This window comes from Dromaius novaehollandiae, chromosome 1, assembly GCF_036370855.1.
Source record: "Dromaius novaehollandiae isolate bDroNov1 chromosome 1, bDroNov1.hap1, whole genome shotgun sequence".
Classification (NCBI taxonomy): domain Eukaryota; kingdom Metazoa; phylum Chordata; class Aves; order Casuariiformes; family Dromaiidae; genus Dromaius; species Dromaius novaehollandiae.
Window position 1 is genome coordinate 70414797 of NC_088098.1, and position 24195 is coordinate 70438991.

Below are 24195 nucleotides of genomic sequence, written 5' to 3' on the forward strand. Positions count from 1 at the left end.
CTCAGCCAGATGCTAATGCAAAGTGACTCAAGCTATTCCTCGCAAGCATAGCTAAATTGCCGTTATTTGTTAAGCGCATTGAATTCAGCTGTGGATACAGCAGTTGGTTGCATTCAGAAAGCATCTGTACCCTCTTTTTTTTTTTTTTTTTTTTTTTTTTTTTTTTTTTTTTTTTTTTAATCCTCCAAAGCAGAGACAACTCTACCTATCTCCCCCCTCTCCTCCCCTGTGCTGGCTGGGAATTGTCAAGTGACAACCGACCAAATCCTTTTGGACAGGAAGCCTTCATCCTGAGTTCTATATACTTGCAAAGCAGGCCTTGTGGTTGGATCAGGAAGCCCATTAAAAGCACTTTGATGGTATGGAAATTCATCTTCATGAAGCACCCAGGCCCCTAAGCAGCATGCTGTTTAGCTGTGGTTACAGATCAGTCATTCACATCGGAGGGCAGTAATTGTGCTGACGGCTTGTATGGCAATGGAAGTACATAAAATAATCCCAGGCCCTCCACCATGGCATTGCGAGTTAATCTTCTTTAATACAGATCAGCTGTTGTTCTAACACATGACTTTATGCTGGCTCTAGTGACTCTGCACAGCCTTTTGATTAAGTAACAGGAGTGGAACCATCTGCATTCACTTTATTCTGTTACTTCCCTATTGTCGGGATTCTCCTTACCCCTTCTGTTTTCACTTCTCACCCTCAACCCAAGTTGAAGTTTATTTTCTTCTCTAATTCATGCCTCCTGGTGGGCTTGTGGAGGGCAGAGAGTTCTTTTACATGGTAGCAGGAAGAAAAAACTGCATTTGCTGGATTTAAATTTTTTCTAAAGCAACACTAGGGTTTGGGCTTTTGATAAAATACATGCCAAAACTTTATCAGGGAGGCACCGATTTATTTTTATTATTTATCTATCTATCTATCTATCTATCTATTTATTTATTTAAAGTGGAAACAGGGAAGGACAGAGTTGAATCTGAGCTCTCCTAGACAAGAATGGCATTTTGGGTTGCTGGGTGACTACTTAAGGTAATAAGCACTAGTTAAATGGTTGCACTGAATATACAGGGTCTCCTAAGCTGAGAGAGATCTGACTCTTGCATTTGACCCAACAGAGAAAAAGTCAGAGGCTGTGAAGTTTGGGTATCTGTTCCTATCTCCCACCTACGTTCTAGGCCTTCCACTAACTAGCCAGCTGTGAGGTTCAGATCCAGAGAAACACCTGAGCTTCTCTAAAGCTTGTGACTTTTTGATCTAGGGTTTTAGTTAAATTTTTCTCTCTTGTCAAGAGCAGGATCTGAGAGGAAGGCAAGTGTTGCCATTTTTAATAGTTTCATTCAAAAGGTGTTTTTTCCTGTTTTCAAGGAAAAGGATAGTTGGGAAGGTGGGTAATGAGAAATAGAGGATGTTACAGTGTAGCCACTAGGGGTTTGGGTTCGGAAGCTCGAAGTCCTGCTTGGTAGCTTAGCCACAGCCCCCTGAGCTTTTCAGCCATTATGCTTGCTCGCTGGTTGCTTGCTGACAGTGAGATTTTGTGGGGGCTGGGAGGGAGTAAAAAGAGGATTAGCCTAATATATAACTATGTGTACATGGGCATACTCATGCATAGAAATGTATGTTATGTCTATAGTGATGTATAGAAGAAAGGTCACTTTACTTCATGTAGAGAGTGATCCCAATCTTTGTGGCCAACAAACACAAGTCTGGGGATATCGAGAATTTTCCTCCCTTCTTTGCTGCAATGGTTAGTGTTACAGAGCTCACTCTGAGGCTTGTTGAGCTTTTTTGTTGCGTTAATCATAACTGCAGCTGACCAATGAAGGCGGGTCCCTTAGTTTTCAGATCTGAACTTGCCAGTTAGACTATTTTTAGGGATGTATCCACCAGGAATGGGTGGGTAGGCTCAGGACTGGAAACCACCTTGGTGAATCTCCCTGTTAAAGCCTGGAGGCTTTTTTCCACGTGTGTACACAATCCATTATCTAGCTTTCATGTTCCCAAGATGGGTTTATCCCTGTGGATGGCCAGACCTGTCAGCTGTAAGGCAGTAGTCAAACAGGAATGTTGTGGAGCTGGAGGGATGCTGTGTAAAGGGAGTCATAAATGGGAAAGGATTTTCTAAAGTGACTAGGATGATTTGGGTGAGTCACTTCATGGGCATCCAACTTGGACCATCTTGAGTGATTTGATTTTCAGAGGCTTTCAGGAAAAACTATGAGCATCATGATGAACATAGATTTTACTGAAACCTATTTTAATTGCAAATGCAATAAAACATATTTTTACTTTACTTTTCTTGGAAACATTTCAATGTATAAATGAGAAGTGTGTGTATATGTTTTTCTGGTTTCTTGGAAACCCAGGAGCGTGGTTTTACTTGTAATTGCCATCTACAGTTAATTATAGCTTGATATGGACTGTACATAAGCAATGTTACCTTTTATACATGTTGCCTAGAGTGCAGATTCTCATCTAGTGCAAACACCACGACGGGCAGCATCAGAAAGTGGACTCTGGTCTGTTTGTGCAGCCCCCAGACTGCATGTGCTGCTACAGATGAGATGTACACAAACACAGAGAAGCAGCGCGGGTGTGCATGCGTGCAAACCTGCAGTGCACCCTTCCACAAATACACAGCACAAATACATGCAAAACTAGCCCCTAATTTTCTGATTATACTTGGACTCTCAATCATTAATGTATGTGCCCTGGTAACTGTAAAAAAAAAAAAAAAAAAAAAAAAAAAGAGAAAGGGGACACAAAAGCAGCTATTCGAGCACGTGTATATGTACGCTGATGCAAACACAGGTACTGATTTTTGAATGTTAGTGCCTGCTGCTAAAGATGCAAGAAGCTGACAGTTGTGTAAGTATATGCAGCAACACAAGCATTTCAAGCATGCATACAGACGCAGTGGTACTCATAGCATGCTCTGAGATGAGTACATGCAAATACATACGCATCCCATGCTTAACTGTCTCTTAACGTAGGATACAAGTTCTCTCTGTTACTGCTAGGAGCATGTCCTTTTAAAAGGCTCCAACGTGCTTGTCTGCTGGACTGTAACTAAAGAGCTATTTGTAACAATATTTATTCCAGCATTGTAAGCAGGAACCTATTTTATTACTCATGCTTATGGAACACCAGGTTCAGGATGCCTTTCCTCCCGTTTCTAACCACCCCCCCTTCCTCCTCCCACCCCCACCTCACCCTCTTCCCTTTAACAGAGTGCCAAACATGAAATGACAGTGACCAATGTTGACTTAATGTGGATGTTTAATAATGAAAAAAGTGTGTCAGTTCCAGCGTTAGTTACAAATGGCAGTAAGTATATCGGGTGGCAGCCCTGTAATAATTTTACATCCATCATTCCTTCCTGATGCCTCGCTGGCTGCCTGATGGATGGGACTAGCAGAGTTAACTCTTAAGAAACTGCCATGATCTGCTGAGCTGAAAGGAATTCTGTCTCTGCTCTCCCCTAAGGAAGGAGGGGGATATTAAGACTCTTAAACCAGCAGATCCTGCTGTCTTTGAGAAATAGGACACTGGAGCTCACTTTACTAAAGGCATAAGGAGGAGCCGTTTTAACACATGGGATTTAAATTTCTCCTGCAGTAGAGAATTTTACTTCAATAACATATTTCTTTTCTTCCTCTAATGATTAAATTTGAACCAGAAAGCCAAGGAAGAATTGGAGGAGAGAAGGGTGGAGAGGAGAGGAGAAGAGCCGGTAAAATACAGTCTGACCCACTGCTTGCTGTAGACCCTGCGAGTCTGTGGGTCCAACTAGAGCGAATAAGTGACAATGGTTGAAACTGGGAAGAACAGGATCTGGGGCAAGTTGGGCTTCCCAAATGGGAGGAATCTGCTGGAAATATGTCCAGACATGCAGTACTAACATCGTAAACCAAATCGCTTTGTAAATGTTAAACCCTGTTCATGTTCATAATCTCCATAGTATTTTACTAGAAAAATACTTCTGCTTTTCCAATGACTAGCAAAGGCTATAGTACTCACAGACATTAGAGACACACGCGCGTATGCGTGTACACACACACACACACACACACACTCACTCACTCACTCACTCACTCACTCACTTATCCCTGTGAATTCAGCAGACAGGTAATTTGTCCTGTAATTTGTAGGCCACTCTGTTCCTCGCTGGCCTGTAAAACACTAGGAAAGATGATCAGTGAAACCTTTTTGTTCCCTCCTCACCCTGTGCAAAGAGATCCTTCTGTTTGGAATAATGATTATACAATGTGGGGACCAAGGAGTATGCTGTGGACAATAGCCTTTTACAGAATCCGAATCACCCTACAAGAGGAAAAGTTAGCATGTTATCCTAACAATTGCCTGTCCACTTCTCTTACCCTTTCCCTACCCTCTTCTTGATTTTGTCTTACTGAGATTCTTTGCCAACAGAAATTCTTGTATGCAGGTTGCAATCCCCTTTGTTAATGCTATCAACATGGAGCAGACAGTTTTCCAAAAGCATGACAACAAGGCAAGCAGGTATTATGTCATCACCCATCCATCACTCCGTATGTCAGCCTTTCAATAAGCCCAATCAGCGCTCTCAACAGGATCATTCATATTAAAGGAGTCCTCTGTTCAACAGAGCTACTGTATCTATTGTATTTTCTCTTGAAACTTTTTTCAAATTTAATTAAAAACACATGTCAAGTTTGCACACTGCAAAGATCAAAATTGTTTTTGCCCAGCATTGGTAGCTAGGCATTAAACATTTTGATTTGCTTCAGCTGAAAGTTTATTCTTTTTCCCTTTTTCTTCTTCTTCTTATTTTTTTTTTTACCCCTTTTTTTGCCATTTGCTTTGTGGAGCTTGTGTATATTTATATTTACAGCCTCTGCATTTAATGGCCACATGCCTTATTTTCACAGATGGCCAGTGGAAGACTTTCCCTCCCCCTTTTTCTTTTAGTAAAGCCTGCTTTTGGTTTTGCTACTTTTGTCACAGTGCCACTACTCACAGTTAGCAAGTGCCTACGTATGGGAGGGAGAGACTCTGCAATGAAGATTGTTTTTTATTCCCCCAGGGATTTTAGTTCTTTATTTTAGAACACTTCTTTTTTTTTCTTGTGATTGACCATCATCTGCTAAATGTCCAGATATATTTTTAAAAGGACAAGTAAGAGTGTGTGTGGGTCTGTGTTTAATACATCATTATGGTGGGGATGCATGGGCAGGGTTAGCTAATAAAAAACTAAACACACAGAGGGAGGGACAAATTCTGCCCACAGATGTGTGCATAAAACTCCCATTGAAGTCAAGGGGAACAGCATGCAACTAGGCAAGGGAAGAACCCAGGATCCTTGCAGCTGTCAAAGTCTGAATGGGAATGTAACTCTTTCACTCCAAAGGGCAAACGCTGGAAAGCTTTGCAGACTAGTGTGTGTAAGTGAGCACTGCAACTGCTTATACCTTAAAGGACATTTTATTAAGCCCAATAAAGATGAATCAGCTTCCTCCCCAAAAATCATACAATTGATTTGGGGTTCTTTTTATTTCTTTTCAGCTTTTTAAGTTCTAAGCTTTGCCCTACAGTCATGAGAGCTAATTTCTTCCTGGGGTTTTATTATATTCTTGCAGGAACACGTGACTGCAAAAGACAGGGCGTTAAGCACATGCCTGGGCACCAGCCTCAGTGCAGTATCTCTCTGCAGTGTAATAGAGGCTAGGCCTGATTCTTCTCTCATGGTGCCATGTGTTGGAAGTAAACCCACAGAAGTCAAAGGATACAAACTATTGTAATTGAAAAGTGATTTGCGTCCATTTAGTCTCCTGCCAGCCTGTCGTGTTCTGTCAGTCCTAGAATGCAAATATTCATTTAGTTGAACACCGAACAGTCTCTTGTATGTTTTGAGGGTGCAGAACTTTACCTTTAATTGTATCGATGCCGATGCTGGGGATTGAACAAACTAAGCCTTCCTTCATGATTGAGAAAATGTGGCAGTTCTTTTTTTTCTCGGGAGGTAGCCTAAAATAATATGTGAACTTCTTTGTTAGGGCTGGAAGAACTGTGAGGAAAGGTACGGTCTTCACTGTTTTAATACCTTCCAGGGAAAAACTGAACAGAATAGTCTACATCTCTGTAATGCTACCCTGCAGTTGAGCCACCCATTGATAGTAAGCAACTGCCAGGAACATGGAGCCTGCTTTTTTTACTTTTTCTTTATGTGTGTGCAGACCCTCTTTCCCAGGATATCCTGTGTGGGTTGTGATTTTCATCTTGTTTCATTTTTGGTATACCACGTCTTTTCCCCAGTTAACCCTTCCTTGTCTCACAGACCAGCTGTCACAGCACTTCCTGACTTGCTGCAAAATCCTTCATTTGAATTTACATGGCACATTTTGTCTGGAGATCTTGAAACTTTTCATGAAGGTGGGAAAATGTCAGGAGCCTCATCCAGCTCAGCCAGGGAAACTAAAATGCAAAGCACCTGAACGATTCAGACAAAGTTAGAGAGCATGTCAGCCCAGAAGGCAGTCTGGATGAGAAACTGGGTCATGTAACTCTTAGCCTATTTGCAATCAGCAGATTACAGCTGGATCTGGTTGAGGTCAATGCATACATCAGCACTGTGAAAACTTTTGTAGGGAGAAAGTAGCATCTCATCGTTCTGCTTTGCTTTTGCTTTTCTTTTTATTTCTTCTTTAAAGTAATGGGCTGGCCCAGCCCTACCTACCTTTCCATTCAAAAGTCTTGACTTCCACTATCTTGTGGAGTTCATAACCAAGGAAAAGGAGGATCTTCGTGTCTTCATTTCCTGTAGAAATGCTGCCTTTCATCAGTTTGTTTCCAGGTTTCCAAAATAACACATTTTGCTGATGCAGTCAGTTTTTTGTGGAATAAAATAGTAAAAAAAAGAAAAGTCTTGAAGACTTGACTCTTAGGTGTTCCATGTTTTTAAGGATTTTTCCCATTTTTATTTCAGTGTGCTCTGTCTTGACTTCAGTGTTTTGAAAGGTATTGGCTTGGGAGCCCTTAGAAACTGAACATGTACATCCACAAAGTATGGCAAAGAAAATGACTACACAAATTGCAGCAAAATCCCCCTGTGATTGGGCATCTCTTTCTAAGAGGAGAGTAGTTACGTGTCTGGGTCTACTCAATCCATCTGTTTTTTTCTCCCTAGAAAGCTAATAGGGCACCTCTCTACTGAGTCAAAATATAGCACTTCATATAGATTACAAATCAGATGTAATGATTCTCAGTCAGTGTTGAACCAATCTGGATTTCAGTATACATCCTAAACCAGAAAGATGTGATCCTTTACCAAATGATGTAGTCCCAATTAAGACTGAATATAACAATTCTGAAACAAGTACCATCAAATCAGGAAGAGCCCCAAATAAAGAATGTTATTTTATTTTCTTCTTTCTAATGCTGCTTTTAGGTTCTGTGGGTGGATTATTCCATGGAAAAGAGAGATCTCAGATAAGCAAGACTGAAAGAGCTGAGGGGGTGGTGAATGCATTGTTTCTTCATGCTCAACTTTGATGCAGCAACAACAACAAAAAATCTCCCAAATGATAAATTACGGTGACATTATAAATAATCTTTCATCTTCTTTGGTGGTCCACGGAGTTTATATAGTTGGAAGGCTAAAACCCTTCTTTGTTGTTTCTTCCCTTTTCATTAGTACAGTAGAAGACTATAAAATTGTGCAGCCAGAAGGGGTTTAACAATTACTGAGTCAACATTTGAAAGTCTCACTCTATTTTATCATTTCATGCATGTGCTTTTTATGAGTTTTACAGCCCTGCAAGCGTTACTTAAACAAGGTCCATTGTAATGGTGGATCTGTAACTGCTCTTATTTTCATTTAATTTTGCTCTCCCTGGTATCACGTGTCATCAGCAAGAATCCCAGTTCCACACTCACAAATAAGTGATGAGCTTGAGGTTCTAATTTTGAGGTGAGATTCAAGAGTGCGAATTTAGGTTCCTAAAACTACCAAAGACTTACTGTGGGACCTCTGACAAGTCACTTAATCTGTGCCTCAGTTTCCCATCTGGTAAACAAGGGTGATAAGACTGCTTTTCTATGTGAAATTATGTGGCTATATTCACTGCTGAATATAAAACACTTAGTGTGATCTGTTGTATATAAAAGCCTGTAACTAAATAGAAGATCCTTTCCAAAAGAGCCAAATATTCGCTTACAGGAGTTATAGGTTTGACATGATCTGGACTGTAACATAAACAGTGTGCACAGCATGTTTTTTGAAGGGCCATGGCGTTAATATAGAGGATTAGAGCCTGGCCTGAAAGTAACTGATCATGGACAAACTTCTGGGCACAGCTGTCAATATTGCCAGCGGCTCCTGTAAGTTCTTCCAGCTTCCCTGTCATATATAATGCCTACCTACCTTGTTTTCGACATTTTAAGAGCATGTGGATGAAGAAAATTTTGTAACACAAACTATTGTGATGTTTAGTATCACTAGAGGCAGAGGAATTACACAGAAAGATTAGTTTTAAAAAGTCTTCACTCATATCAGACATAGGATAAGACTCTTCATCTTTTTCGGAAGCTAAGAAAAATACCATAATGTCGAATGGATAATAAGTGGCACCACCAGTGTGTCTGATAAGTAAAAATGTTTTTTCTGTAGTAAACAGAAGTGAACGTTCATTGAAGAATCATGGCCTAGCAGCTGATTTGCCTAGTACTTTACTTCTTGTGCATATTGACCAAGTTATATGTCTGAATTCTTGTTATTTATCGGCACTTGCTGAGATAAGTCTTCTGACTCAGCACTGCAAACCACATGAGATGGTGCCACAGGCCCTACTCAACAATCTGAGATAAAAACTAGCTTTTCAAAACTCAGTCTTCTTGGAAATACCGTCTTTAGAGGCTAGACCTGTGGATTCCTCCCACAGAGCAGAAGGGTAAATACCTGGACAAACTGAACTTGCAGGGAAAAAAAGGGACATTGTAAAAAGGGCAGTGACAGGCAAACCATCTGTTTCGTTTTAGATTTTGACACTAAAGGGAACAGGGATAGCAGGCACTCAGTCCATCAGCGTATTCATAGTTCTTAGGTGCAAGAGCTGATAAGCAAGTTTCTCCTTGCAGTCCATATGTACCAGTGTTTGGTTCTGGCCAGTTACTCTACAAACGCATTTTTTAGACTGGCCTTTCAGTTCACTTGGAGTAAGGAAAACAGCAACACGCTGTGCCTGAACACTTCTACTCTGGTATTCTAGACTGGCTGTATCTCTGTGAGCTTCAAACTTCAGTGAAAAGTATTCATATCAGGGGAAATAGGGGTAGGGTTAGAGGAATAGAAAAGTGAAGAGTGGACAGCTTCATTAAAACTGCTAACCTTGAATTATGCAATCGGAAAAAAAGCTCTTGCCAAAATGTAATTCTAACTGAGTTCAGAGCGCTGTCAGTGTTTGCCAGATAGCCCAGCCAAAAGGATGTCTCAAAGAGGGGGAGGAAGGATCCATTGCCATATGCCCAGCATTCACAGTGGTTGGAAAGAATTATGGAGTCCTTCAGGCATGGAGGCATGCCCCCGTTCTCAGGTGCACGCTGAGTCCCACGCACAGCAGGGGCAGCAAGGGGAAAAGGGTTTTGGGAAATATATCCAAATGTCTCTATTTCTCAAGCCTTCCAAGGTTTTAATTCACGTTTGTATAGTAGTGGGAGGAGTTCTGGCAAAGATTATCAGGCTGTTCTACATATGTTTTGACTCTTCTTGTTTTATGTTTCTTCTATGAAAGAGACTGTGACCAAGTTCTCATCATTTTTAGATCAATGTTTTGTTAAACTATGACAGCTATCCATGACAGAGAGCCAAGTAACTTTTGTAGCTGACCACAAAATTGAGTCTGACTTGCAGTGCTTAGTCATTTATATCTTTATAAATATACATATATATATGTATTTTCTGCATGACACATTCTGTGTGCATGCGTGTGTTTTCTTTCTTTGTTCTTTTAAATATAATTAGAAAATTGCTAGGAGCTCTGCTACAAATCAGTCTTCTCCAACAGGTTACTTTCTTTGATTAGTACAGTTTTCGAAACTTCTCATCACATTGTGGCTATTGATGAGACCTGTCTGGTTATTCTTTGAACAACTGGGATATTGTAGGATTGTGCTTTTCTCTGTTTTGCCTATTAAACTTTTAAATGATCCAGACAACAGAGATCGGACTCTCCTACAGTCTAACAGAAATGACCATTAGGACAGTTTGCCTCAATCTCTGCCTAAATTCTTCATAGACTCAGAGGTTAAAGAGGAGAAGGATGTTTATAAGATGTCTATTCAGTCTGCTGGGGACAGATCCAAAATTAAGAAATTTAAAAGAAAGAGAATCACTTCGTCTTCAGCAATAGTTCCTTCTCCTGCAAGAGCAGAAGTGTTCCTTACTGTCTGTTTTCTCCACTTTATGCCGTCTAATTTTTAGCAAGTCTCACAAGCAAGCCTTTGCACCGCTTCCCTGCATCCGGACCGGGCTTGCCTGTTCTTTCCAGAGCCCCAGCATTATTGGTTCAAAGCTGTATTTGATGCCATTCATGCATTGCTCTTGTGATGAATAGCTTTTATAGCTTTAGGGTGTGGAGCAAAGCTAAAAAGTATAGATTATCACACTGCTTATTTCCTTGTCGGTTTTTGGATTTCATCACCTGAACTCCCTTCCCCCTTTCTTTCTATGCCTGGTAGACACACATAGAGCTTGATGTAATGACGAGATAAGTTTAAGGCACGATCCAGCACAGTGTGCAGGAATGTGCCACTGTTTCTTCAATTCTAATGCTATATAACACCTGCTTTATTATAAGTTTGCTGCTGCACCCAACATACGTGTAGTCCATCTGTTATCACTGGGTGGTACCACGGCTTGCTACTGTTTACACCACTGCTCCACCACAAAGGAGTGGTGACAGTTTGCAGAATGTGTAATCTGCAACCAAATTAAGATAATGAGGACAAATAGATCCTCCTTTTGTATAAACTTGAACCCATCGTGCGTATCTGTCTGAGATTATTAAATAGGTTGTGTGTGAAGAGGCTGGTCTAGCATTGTCACCATGTCGAAAGTTAATTTGGGTCGGGGGAGGAAATGTTTTTTTCCTTTGTTTCTTTGATGCTTCCATAAATACTTTCTCCCTAAACTGAAAGATGTGAGAGAGTTGCTTCCATCAAATGGAATGCTGTAACCCATCAACTCATCTCTTTCAAGCAAAACAATGTAGGAATGCTGCAGGAATCTTTTTCTTTTCTTTTTTCTTTTTTTGGCTTAACTCCTTTCAAATATTCTGTAATTTTAAAAGTGTTTCTATATGTCAGGTTTGGGTAAATCAGCGGCAGTGTGTTTAATAGGAAGAGTGTAGGACTGGAAATCAGAGCACTACTTAAAGAGTCTGGCTTTTATATCTTGCCCATTATCATAGCATGTGAGTGTCTCTGTTCTGTTTCTGTTTTGCTAATACCGTTGCAGAGAAGCTGTAGGAAAGAGCAAGCCTTAACTCTTGTCTGAGCCTGAATTTACACAGAAAAGTAAAGCAGGCTCCTTTGACATCCTCTGTTTCAAGAGCAACATCCTGCAGAAATTCTTTTAAATTTCTACCTTGTAGTCTCACTGTATAGTCCCAATAGTTACTGACCGAATTATTTTATTATTTTGTATGTTTAAGAAACGGGAAGTAACTTGGCACCTTGTTGAAAGTATGGACTCCCTGATCACTCATGTTTCAAATGTCCAGAGTGCCAGCTCCACACCGTAGCGCTGAACAGCGCAGCTCGTGATCTCAGCATGCTTCTGGCGTTGCTTCTCCTCCCCTCTTCGATCATGCCTTCACTCTCTCACTTCATCTAATGTGACTGTACCTCAAAATGCAAAACTTCCCATAAGATGGATAGCAGCGGAGCATCTGTAGGTTTGTTAAGTCAAACTCTGATAAACGAGCCGTACCTAGTGTGTACCTTGCAGACAGCATGCCAGAGTATTCCTGACCTTAAGACTCAATCAGATCATGTTGGTAGGATGTGGTTCTGAATGTAACTGCCTCTCAACAGCTGCATTTACTGCATAAAGAAAAAGCTGTTAAGCCTTTGCCCTTTGCGCTCTCAGCTATGTTTCCCTAAGAGGTTTATACATGAGTCAAGAAAAATCTGCAAAAGAATAACTCCTCTCCCCCATCATAAACCAAACGAGTATATTCTCTTATATTTTAGGTTAGTGGTAACATTTTTAAATGGCTGCTGACCTAAAAAAAACTGAACTCATCATTATGAAGTTGATGGTAAATAGTTGGGGTTTTTTTTTAAGGAAAAGCTGTTTACTTGTATTATAGATCAGAGATCCATTTGGAAGAGATATGTAGTCAACCTGTTTCTGACTTTCAGACTTCTCACAGGCTGCTTTGGAAATGAGAGCTAAGTTAAAACTGGTACATTAAAGAGTCTGGTGGAGGTAAATGCCTGAAAAGTTCAGGTGCTTATCTGAAGTGTCTTCAAGCTATCTGGGTCTGCTTTGGGTGGAAATGTTACAGCAACTGTTTTGTTTGTAATAGGCTGACTGTGCTGCGTATGATTTTCCTGCAAACACCAAGAGGATAATCTGTCTTGCACTGTTGCAGTGGTGATACATCAGGTTATAGACAGAGCCCAGGGAATGCAAAGGTGAACCACAACAAAAAAGAATATGCGGAGAAAGAAGGTTGACCTGGCGGTCCCTAAACTGTGCGAATACACAAAGTTGAACAGATTAGCCTCATTTCTAAATCTTTCAAGAAAAGCTTTGTGAAATGAATTCTATGAATTTGAACTGTTCTTTGAATTGCACATGCAGGACATCACATTGAGGAAGCATTTCTCTGTTCATATTGTTCCCTTTTCTGTTTTCTTCTGTAATACAACCCAGTGACAGTATTAGGCTACACAGAATAGTTGTAAAGTCTCTAGTTGCCATGTGAAATCTGGAAGTTTTTTAACTTGCTGATCTTTTACAGTCATCAGGAATGGAACAGATCAACAAAACAGCAATATTTCTTTGAGGAAGAAGCTCAAAAGGATTTTTTCAACTGGAGCCACTTTATGATAATTCAGTATCATGTCATTTTCTTAGCTTTGCAAAAGGCGCAGTGCCTAACATTTTGAAATGTTAGTATTGCTTTCCTGAAAGATTTATTTTTAAACGTATGATTGTCAGGAAGATAGAATGTTTATGAGTAGTATGCATAGGGCAAACAAAAACAGTTGGAAAATGGAACACCTTTGTGTTCGTAAAGTTAAACAATTCAGAAGGAAGTGAGGTGTTTTGAGGAGAACATTGGAATTAATTGCCCTGGCATGTTGTTCTGGCAATGTCTTTCGACACCACTGCAGCCTGACAGATTAATTGGCAGCATGCACTATCCTGTTGCAATCCAGGGTTCACAGATAGTTCTGAGTATGTGAATGACGGACGGGGTGTTAGTAGGGCTGGGCAAGAACACAAACCACTGCACAAAGCTTATGCTTAAATCAGGCTGATCCTTTCTTGAGGCCTGCAGAAATTTGATCTAAAAGAGTTTTTTCCTATGGGCTGCTTGCTAAAATACTGCCTTGAAAAGATAAAAAAGGCAAAATTGCCTGTGTCTTTGCACTTTTAATTTTGGGCTGAAAATAGTAGAACAAGAAATATATTGCAAAGAGCATGTATCATCTAAAATTCCAGTCCAGCTCTGCAGAGCCAGGGACCTAGAGAGTTCAAGTGTTCTTCAGATGTGAATCCAATTTTATCATGCTTAACTAAACCAATCTTTTCAACACTAAAGGTTGCTCATCACTAGCTAATAAGCACATTTTAAAAAGGGCATCATAGAGTATGCAACTATATCCTTTCCAGAAAAAATAGTTGTGTGTTCTTAAATACCTGGCTCAGTAAACTGTTCTGAATTAATTGTTATCCGTCTTCCCTGTCAACCGTCTAAATTACCTGTGAACTTTGTGGTTACAATACTTAATGATTTTCCATATAAAATCCTGTCATATTCCCCATATAGGACAAAACGACACTGGAGACCCTGACTCAGCAACTGGCAGTAAAACAGAGTGAAGACGGGAAGTTTAGCCACGCAATGATGGATTTCAACATGAGTGGAGATTCTGACGGTCAGTACGAATGGCTTACACTTATTTCCAGTTTTGTGTGTACATATCATCAGAGTCTGGAGGAGAGTCCAAGAGCTCTGGAGGTGTGTGAGGGGAAAGAGGGGGTAGCAGTGAGCAGCTTTGAAACAAGGCAGGAAAAATGATTCATCGTGTGGTGTTTTAAGTCTGGAGGTGATGTTTAGCCTTCTCTCTTGTATACTCTGTTTGTCAAGGGTGTGCCAAGAATGTATTTCTGATGGTAAAAGGGAATAAAGGAGGCAAATAGATGTGGGATAAATGACATCACACAGAGAGTCCACGAATTATAGAGCTGATCATCCGTGGATGATGCACAACGTACGTCTGTGGGAATTTGTTTGGATTTGATGAAGCAAGGCTAATGTTCTTTTCTTTCTCTGCCATTTCTTGTGTTGTTGTGGAGGTGTAGGCACAAAAATAGGCAGATGTGTAAATGTTCATTTGCTAGTTAAAGGCTTGCTTAAGAAGAAACACCTGATGTTGCTGGATATCACACCATTTCCGTCACAAAAAAGGCAGAAAATAAGTAACATAGTATGGCCAACAAGAAAGGAAGAAAATCTACATTGATGAGAGTTGATTTTAGTTTATAAAGTAGTAAAGGATGTTTTAGAAAAGCTGTTTAATGCTTTGTGTTGAAAAAAACAATTGGGGCTCTTCATCGAGTCTGTTTATACCATGTGATACTGAATCAATAGAATAACTAAAAATTAGACAGAATGTACAATATATGCTATTTACCTACTGCTTCAAATAAAAGAAGAAACACCATTAACTTACAGTGAACACTGACTCACTGAATGTGCTGCACCTGACATAGATTACTGGTGGCAGAGGAAGCTGTAGAATGAAACACAAATTGGAAATGATTTTCCCTCTCTTTTTAGGAAGTGCAGGAGTTTCAGAATCTCGAATTTATCGGGAATCCAGAGGGCGTGGTAGTAATGAACCCCATATCAAGCGTCCAATGAATGCATTCATGGTGTGGGCTAAAGATGAACGAAGGAAGATCCTTCAGGCCTTCCCTGACATGCACAACTCCAATATCAGCAAGATACTAGGTAAGAATCACAGAGCACTGTTCTTTCTGTAACAAAACTTGGCATTTTTGATTGAATAGAACTGAGCACCTGACATCAAACAGAATTACTGTCTCTAGGTGATTTACTTAGCTGCTTAATGACTGCATCAAGGACAGCAGCAATACAAGCTTCCACTGTGCTGCCCAGTGGTATACATTACACTGACCATAACCTGAAGTGCTCTTGTGTCTTTGTAATTACTCAGTGTGGTGGTGGTTTTGGTGTGAAAACGTTAACTGAACAGATCAAACAAGTCCATTTTGTTAGGCTGCTGAACAGGCAGAAAATGACTCTTACATATTTGCCCACATATTTCATCTGACTAGATTCTGTGTGGTAGCTCACCATAGTATTTAATTTATACCATTGTACTTTCTGTTCAAACCAATGGCCATAGGGGAAGGATCCTAAAATACATCCTTTTATTTTATACACTTGACAATAAATGATTTTTATTATGTTCCTGTTATATTAATTTTCCCTTTAGTACATGGTCTCTATCACAAGCTGCTTTTATTCTAAATATTCTGAAAAGACTCATGAAATCAGAATAGAAACATCAGAACTAATTTCCATATCCTTTACTCTGCACATCCCAAGCTATATATACTTGTCATGAACATCATCTGCTAATTTACATGCAGTAGTCCTCCAACTTTTCACTACTTACTCAAATTCCCAGGAACACATTCTGTCCTAATTTATTCCTCTGTGACATGCTGAATGATCAGAAGGTGAGTAAGTGAGGATCACTCAGGCCAATGAATTACCCTTCTGGGAAGAAGAAAAGAAAGCATCTGTGATCAAATCTGAGATGTTGCATTTTTACTAATTAAGACTGTGTTATAGACCCTAAGCATTCATCAGGCCATGGACAAAAGTTTAAGCAGGAAACATGTTTACCTGGGCTACAGATCTGATAGGTTATGCAGACAACTTGAGAGCTGTAGCTTGATTATAATGGCAGCAGTGACTGGTTACAAGGCTGGTAAATATGCTGAGTTTGGACTGGTCAGAGGCTTGAGGTTTAGCTTGATTAAAGCGGCATTATGAAAAGTTAGCAGAGGGCAAGTAGGAATGAAATTAAATTGGTCTGCGAGGCAGAGTGTATTGACTATGGATGGCAGATGTGATGATATTAACCCATGATTAAAAGGGTGGTACGAGATGATTAGATTAGTTATAGGAACAGGATTAGACAGCTAAATTGGTTATAGTGATGGTAAAATAACCTTATACTGGTTAAAAGAGACTGTACTGGTTACAGGTGTATGATGTGATTAGACTGAGGACAGGGCAGTAATAGTTTTGGTCTGTTGCTAAATTGAAGGTATGGCTGATTAAGCCTGTTTTTAAATAATCAGCTTCAGAAATCTACAAGATCACTCTGAATGGTCCTTTTCATATAGAAAGTACAAAGAGAGCTTGATGTTTTCCCTCTTAACTGATTGTTTTGGATAACAACCTCCGACAGCACGCTGCTAATTCATTCTGCTTAAAACAGGCGCTTGAGCTGGCCTGACATTTTACGCAGTCTCTGGGGATCCTGGTTGACATTTTAAAGGGCTTCTAAGCATTTTATAATACCCTAAAATCTGGTTTTAATAAGCCATTCTGCTGAAATTGTTAACATAAGGAATCACCTTTTACTATTTGGCGCTAGATCAGGGAGATATGGGGACATCTTTTTCTGATTAGATATACAGTAGTTGGAGTAAAATGTGCAAATTCATTACAGATCTTGTTGAGGTGACAGACAGTATAGCTGACTCCAAACTCTTTACTGTTCTGCTGCCAGATATGAGGAAAAGCAAGGTTTGAAAGCAGAAAGATACGATGTTTCTATTTCTTTCCAGTATCACATTTAATTTTTTTTATTCCTCCTCTGCAATAGAGAGGGATGCCCTGATGTCTTCTTTCTTGACAGAAACGTTATAAAGGTCTTCCCTCAATTGCAAAAGGCCAATCTTTTGAAGTCAGCAGGGAGCTCCTTGCTAACTGGCATAGGGTGAGCAACTAGAAACTTAACAGCTCAGCCAGGTATTAGGGTCTCTTTATTAGATCTCCACAATATTTGCTTACCATTTTTCTTTTTTTTTAGCACTACTGCTACACATTGAGGTCAGAAAGCTCATTGTCACTGAGGGTAGCTTAAACGGAGTTGTTACTGATCAAGGGTCATTTTTATAGTAAAATGAGAGGAGGTGCCCTTCCCAGCATTAGAATTCTCTAGGGATTTTGTTTGACGCTGTGGTATTATGTTTTGAGCATAAAAATTAGATACATGGATTTGTCACTAAATTCATCTGTGCATACGTTTGTCATCCATCTGTTCATTGCAGCTTAAACTTGTGGAAGATGATTTTTTTTAGTAAATTGTTTAAAAAAAAGTGCTAAAAAGGGTCTGCTGGACCCTTTCAATTTAATAATGCATTGTTTAGATATTTTTGGAAATAATTTATTTCAGGGAAAATACACATAAGAAGATTAGAAAAAGATAAAGTTAGATATTACTTTCCAAAATTCTCTTGGGGATGTTTCTGTGCTTGTGAATACATATATATATATATACACACACACACACATACTTATACATTATATGTATGTGTGTTTGTGTGTATTTTTAAACACAAAATCAGCCTGATTCAGACACTCAGCTTGAAAAATGTCACCCTAATAGACTAAAAGTTGGTAAAAGTTATGCAATATTATCAACAGCTGAAAAATCTTATCACAGAAATCTGGCATGTATATGTGGGCCCATGCACAAATGTGTGTGCACTCATGGGTGCTTGTGTAGGTGCTGGCGGTGTACTGTGATCTGCCTCTGCAGATGGCTGATCCTCTGCAGCTCTCCTCACAGTCATCATAAAAGCTTCTTGGGCCACAGCTCTAGCTGCCCTTGCTCATTTTGGGGATAAGAGCCGTGCTTGGTGTTGTCGAGTCTTACGGTTGTATCAGGATATCTGATCTTTTTCTAAGTGCTTCAGCTACCAGGTCAGGGAGATTCGTGTGAGAATTCTGCCCAACTTTGTATAGGTACATAGGGAGGGGAACTGGTGCTTGCTTTCATAGTCAAGGAGAACAGCCTTGCAGACTTCACCTGCTCAATGCTTTAAAACACAGATGGTGAGCAGAAAGCACTCAAAGGGTGTAAATCTTCCCTTAAAAAGAAAAAAATTTCAAGACTCTTAAATCAATCTTTTTGGGGCTTGGGCTTAGCACTGTGCATAGGTATCCATGCCTGCGTATGCGTGTATTTACTGTCAGATAAAGCTGTCACATATGTTTTGTTCAAGCACAAGATATTTTTAAGTAGTTTTAGTATGTTGATTGATGATACCCACTGACACCTGTGCAATCAGATGCTAAACTTGCATAGTGCCCTAACTTCCCTTAGCTTGTCTATGGTTGAAAATTCAAGGATCAGAGTTACGTACTCTTCAAAAGTTCATAATAAGACCAATCAGAAAGCTGGTTGGCTTTTGCATATTAGTAAAAAAATAAGTGAAAACAGTAAAATGAAAAAATCAAGGGTTTATCATCACAAAATGTGCCCTTTTTCAAAATTTATTTTGACAGCATACTTTGTTTAATGATTTATTATACTTCAAAACATAGTAGTAAATTATATTTTGTATATTTTGTAAAAACAATAAAGTCATAGTAATAGGAGGTATCACTGCAGGAGGCAGCTATTAAAAATTTGCTAGGAAGAGAGGTGAGACTGCCAGGATTTTTGTTGTATTAAGTATGCAGCTTAGCAAGGAAAAAACATAATGAATGACATTTGTGTATAGATATTGTATGTGTAACTGTATGTACAAATACTGTGCATCAAAATTTCAGGTTTTATGGCCCACATTCTGAAAAGACTTAGGTATGTTGTTAACTTCACCCACTGTTTACTGACCCTTTCACATGAGGCAGTAGGGATCTGCCTGCCCAGATCTGGCTGTAGGAGTGAGGCTAGTGAGCTAGCGCAGTGACAGAGGAATTGGGCTGGGGTAGAGCATTTGCACAACAATTTTGCAACACTGATTTGGATTTCTGTCTTTCTGTCTGTCTATCCACCTCAAAATATATCTGACTATATACTCAGTTCCTGCATTGCAGGTCCCCTCACAGTATGTAAAGCAACTGTCAAGATTTGCTTAAAGTCTGTGAGCTTTTCAACTTTATTATTCATAAATAAAAACTGTTTCATCAGCAGGAAATGGGGCTGGAGCTGTTTCTTTAAGCCACTGGAACTACAGCATGTTTGTGGTTAGAGGACTCTGGATTTAGACAAACTTTTATGATTTTTTTCATATGCTAAAAAGCCAGTGTGCCAGTGGCTAGGAGGTAGAATTTGAAAGTAGACCTACATCTGGGCATCTTCCTGTTTGAACTGCGTAAGCTTTACCCTGAATTCTTACCGTCATTCAGCGTGGGCCCTATCTGTTTTCATCTTATTCACTAAACCAACATTAGGAGGTGTTCAGTGTTTTGGCAGTCTCCACATGTTTATCACTATGTCATTTAGCCCAAATTCGAGGAGGTACCACATGTGGAAAGTTGATGTCACTTTTTCTAGTCACTTCCCTTACCAGAAAAAACATGGAATAATTTCTCTGAAGGAGACAGAGCTGCTGACCAGGATTCTGTATGCAGGGGCTTTGCTGCTCTATATAAAACAGTACCATGTTAGAGGTGCCTGTGCTAGCTCCAGACCCGCTACAAAGTCTGTAGGACACATGAAGTGCCACGCAGGAAATTTGGTTCAAGCATAGAAACAGTATAGCCACACTAATATGGTGCTGCATCTAAGCTAGTAACAATATGGTTAAACTCTTTCCCATTCCAGACCCAACTGAAGGATCTCTGCATATTGTATGTTGTAAACATGACCTGGAAAACTACCTGTTTGACTCCACAGTATTGTTTACAAAGAAAGGGATGTCCATTGCTCCTCTTCAGCATAAAGACATGATTACTTTCAAATCAGTTATCTGTAGATGTGAGGTCAGGCTGGGTCTGTATTTGGTACCAGCCTGTTAGCCTTTCATTCCAGAAGCTCAAACTTCAGCTTGGACTAAAGTTTCAAGAAGCACTGGCAAAAATGATACCAATAATTAGAAGGGGCCTTCTTAGAAGGGACCAAAATATTTGCCCCCCAAGAAGGGATAACTGTGCTCTCTGTATTGAGAGTCTTGGGGGCACAGTGAGCTAAGACCAGCCTGACTAATAGCATGAGCTCAGTACAGTATGAGTAACCAAACAAAAAGAAGAAGAGGAAGTCAGGTATGACATATGACATTATGAACCCATTAAACTGAGAAATTATTCAAACTCTTTTCCAATTGGAAAACAGACTATTTTCCAATCAAGTTTTTCTTCTGGGCTTGGACCATTCCTGTTATTTGAAGTGTATCTTACCCTGAAGCTCTTCTGTAGTTCACAGAAAAATAAGATAGGATAACTGGTTCAAGAAATTTTAATTTCTGCCCCCATAGTATGTCCTTTAAGCAATATTAGTTTATAAATTTCAGGAGGTTTATTTAAAAAAAAATGAAGTCCTCATTATTTCCCTAGCTCAAATACCTGCATTAACATAGGCAGTATGTCAGAGAGGAGGCTGGTAGCGATCAAGCCGCAGTGTAGCTCCATGGAGAGGTGTGCCAGTATCCCGGTGCTTTTCCCTTCATGACACATACTGAATTCTTTGTTAGGCTGGAGCTGGCAGTGTTCATCAGGACTGGGGCTTGGAGTTAACACCCCACTGAGACATATGGGATAGTTTATAGCTGTTAGAGGCATTGCTTCAGGGCCTTTGCAGGCTTGTGTACCCAGCAGCAGAGCAGTTATGATCAGTTCATATTCTGCTTTTCACAAATGTGGCAGCTAGAAGGATACATTATTTGTCAGGAAAGATTAAGCTGTAGATATGAGCAGAGTTTATGCCTTAATCCAGCCTTGGTGGAGCACAGTGATTAGGTCACAGCCCATAGGAGTGCTGCCTCCTCTGGAACAGGATGTGGAAACAAGCCTGTGGCCAAAGGAAAGTGTACGGGGACTTAGCAGAGCAGGCTCTGTGCATCTCATGGGTCTTTGGCCAGCCCACTAAAATATGCTACCTAGTTTTCTAAGAAGTGTCAGGGATTGCTCTTTGGTTTTATTTCTCACCTAGAAGACATCATAGTGTGGGTAAGTTTCAGTAAACTATTGACTCAGAGCTTCCGATATCATCTTTCTGTGCCACATGGCCATACCCAAGAGGTTTACCAGCCAAGTACAAACAAGACCTGACCCTTGTCTAAAAGCTCTGGCAGATTAACAGCCCAAAGCGATATGACCGTAGGTATCTTGTTCTGAGTGACCTACTTGTTTCCCCTTCTTTCAGTGCTTGCAGATGAGTAGGATCTCATTTCTCGTTCTTTTTTTGTGACAGGATCTCGCTGGAAAGCTATGACAAACCTAGAGAAGCAGCCATACTATGAGGAACAGGCCCGACTCAGCAAACAGCACCTGGAGAAATACCCAGACTACAAATATAAACCAAGGCCGAAGCGTACCTGCCTTGTAGATGGCAAAAAATTGCGCATTGGTGAATACAAGGCTATCATGCGCAACAGACGCCAGGAGATGAGGCAGTATTTTAACGTTGGGTATGGGACCTTTAAACACTACTGCTCATTTCAGCAAAAATTGTTTTTTTCAGGGAGAATTCCTAATTCACTGGGGTAAATGTTATATTTTATGGGCAAGAACATTATATATTGCTAATGGAATACAAAGCTTATACTTTAAAACAATGTGTTCCAGGAGAAAGTTAGGCAGTGTGGGATTTTTTATTGGTTATGCTATTTACTCATCTTACAGCTTCAGCCACCTTTCTCATTTCCACTCTGATCATGCAAAAAAAAAGTCTTTGAGATTTTCCAGTGAAATACAAGTCTTCCGATAAAGTCTTATAAGTATTATTTATGATGGGTCCTCAGAAGGTACTTCCAAATGGATCTATGGTAGTGCCTGTTGATCCGAAAGCCAGAAATACTAGCTTGTATTGAGTGCAATCTGTGGCAAGTCGTTTGCAAAAGGACTGCTGAGCATGTTGACTTAAGCTGGAATATGAGTTTGGCTCAGTTAACTCATATCAGGCATGGAGTTGTCTCCTAATGTTTATCGTGATGCGTTAGTCGTACCAGGGAGTATCTTCCAATTCAGTAAGTTAAATGCTTTGTGTTGAGTACAAATTTCAAGATGGCTGTTCAGATAAACAGCTGATAGATAGCTTTATTTGATCAGATTAAAATCTGCCTAGAAAAATCACATGTAGTTTCCTTCTGGAAATAGCCCTTGGTTTTGGTTACTGCAGATCAAAAAAATCAGAAGTAATCAACTATCCTACAGCATTTCTGTATGCACTCCAGAAAATTAAAAGCTACACACTGACCTTAAAAAGAAAAGCAAAACAGCAACAAAGCCAGCCTCAGAAAAGATGGCATTTTCTGTTTCGGCTCAGGCTGAATTTGAAATCATTTTAATATTAACTGAACTGAGTTGCACGTCTCTCTAGTTAAGGGCTGGAAGTAGCAATAGAGGAGAGAATATCTGTCCAGCAACTGCTAAGTGTCATCAGACTGTGTTTTAAACAGCTACAATGTGCATTGTTGTAATAAGCAGCTCAGCAGAGAAATTTGAGCTGCTTAACCCTGTGGTGCTGGCAGGTCCAGTGATCCCAATGGTAAGCACTGAAACAAACACAGGGAAGTCAGCCAACATTTGGCATCAAGAGATTAAAAAAAGAGGAGGGGGGCCTTCTGGAAAAAGAAGAGGTGGCAGCAGAGCCCCCAAAACACTGCTTATCTGGTTAACATGCATGCTTCATCATGGGAAAAAAATTAACCTTGTAACACTCTGGATATTATTTAGCTTTCCAAGCAAGGCTGACATTGAAATCAAGACGTTTCTGGAGATAATTTGCACTGAGACATTACAGCACAGAACCTGGGGTGAAATCTTCATAGAAGTTACTGACAAAACGGGCAATGACTGCAGTGGGGTCAGTGTTTGATGCTGGGAATCCCAGCACTGTAGTTCCATTCCTGGTTTTAGTTCCCCATCTGCTGCTTCACCCTGCACAGGTCATTCAGGGCTAAACTTCTGAACAAAAATCCAGCTCCTGCTCGAGCACCAAAATAAGAGATTGGGTTTTCAAGAGCTCTCACTATGCCAGCTGCTGAGACATACTGAAAACCTTTGTCTGAAAGCATCACAGTGGGAAGGATTGGGAATTTTTTGAAATTCTTGTGCTTCATACTTTTCTGTCTTAGCGTCCTTATCTTAAGTGGAGATATAGTAAGCTCACCTCACTAGACCACTGTGAACCCTAATATTCCAGTAGCTGAGAACTGCTTTGAGATCCTCTGGAGTGGACATCCTATGGATGTGGAAAAATACTATTAAATTATTGAATGTTTGAAAAGCACTTTGAAATGTACCATTTAAGTGCAAAGTATTCCTATTGTTAAATATTAAAAGCAATTTAAGTGTACTGAATCCTGGTTACAGAAATGCTGACTCCCGAAAACAAAGCCCTTCCCCCTGAATTAAGAATAAAGTGCAAATTAGATCATCTGCCAACTTTAAGAGCTGTATCTTCAGCTGAGACAGCTTACACTTGTTTCAGAAACAAGGAAATAACGACTATAGGTGCGGAGGCCTCCCTTGGATGGCAGGCAGGAAGTATCTGAAAATACAGCCAGCAATTCCAAACAAATGTAAAGCTCTTTGGCAGTGGAAAGTCTTTGAGGATCACTGTAGTGTGCAAGGCTTACTGTATAGTCAGGGCACAGCCAGGCAGGGGAACAGGGGAGGGTTTCATTCTTAATTAAGTATGTTCATCTCAAGAGACTCTGCCCTGTCTCCTGTGGCAAGGCTTTTCAGTGCAGATGGACACACTGCTGAT

At 40.1% G+C, this 24195-nt stretch overlaps 1 protein-coding gene across 12 annotated transcripts in view; it reads left to right on the top strand.

Annotated features, from left to right (window-relative positions):
- Positions 1–24195, top strand: part of SOX5 (SRY-box transcription factor 5) — a 651412-nt gene that overhangs the window by 620402 nt on the left and 6815 nt on the right. For all 12 annotated transcript variants that reach the window (XM_064515931.1, XM_064515936.1, XM_064515914.1 and 9 more), the window contains 3 exons: positions 14037–14145; positions 15051–15224; positions 21676–21892. In XM_064515931.1, the coding sequence (XP_064372001.1) occupies positions 14037–14145; positions 15051–15224; positions 21676–21892 (500 nt within the window). The remainder of the gene's footprint in view (positions 1–14036; positions 14146–15050; positions 15225–21675; positions 21893–24195) is intronic.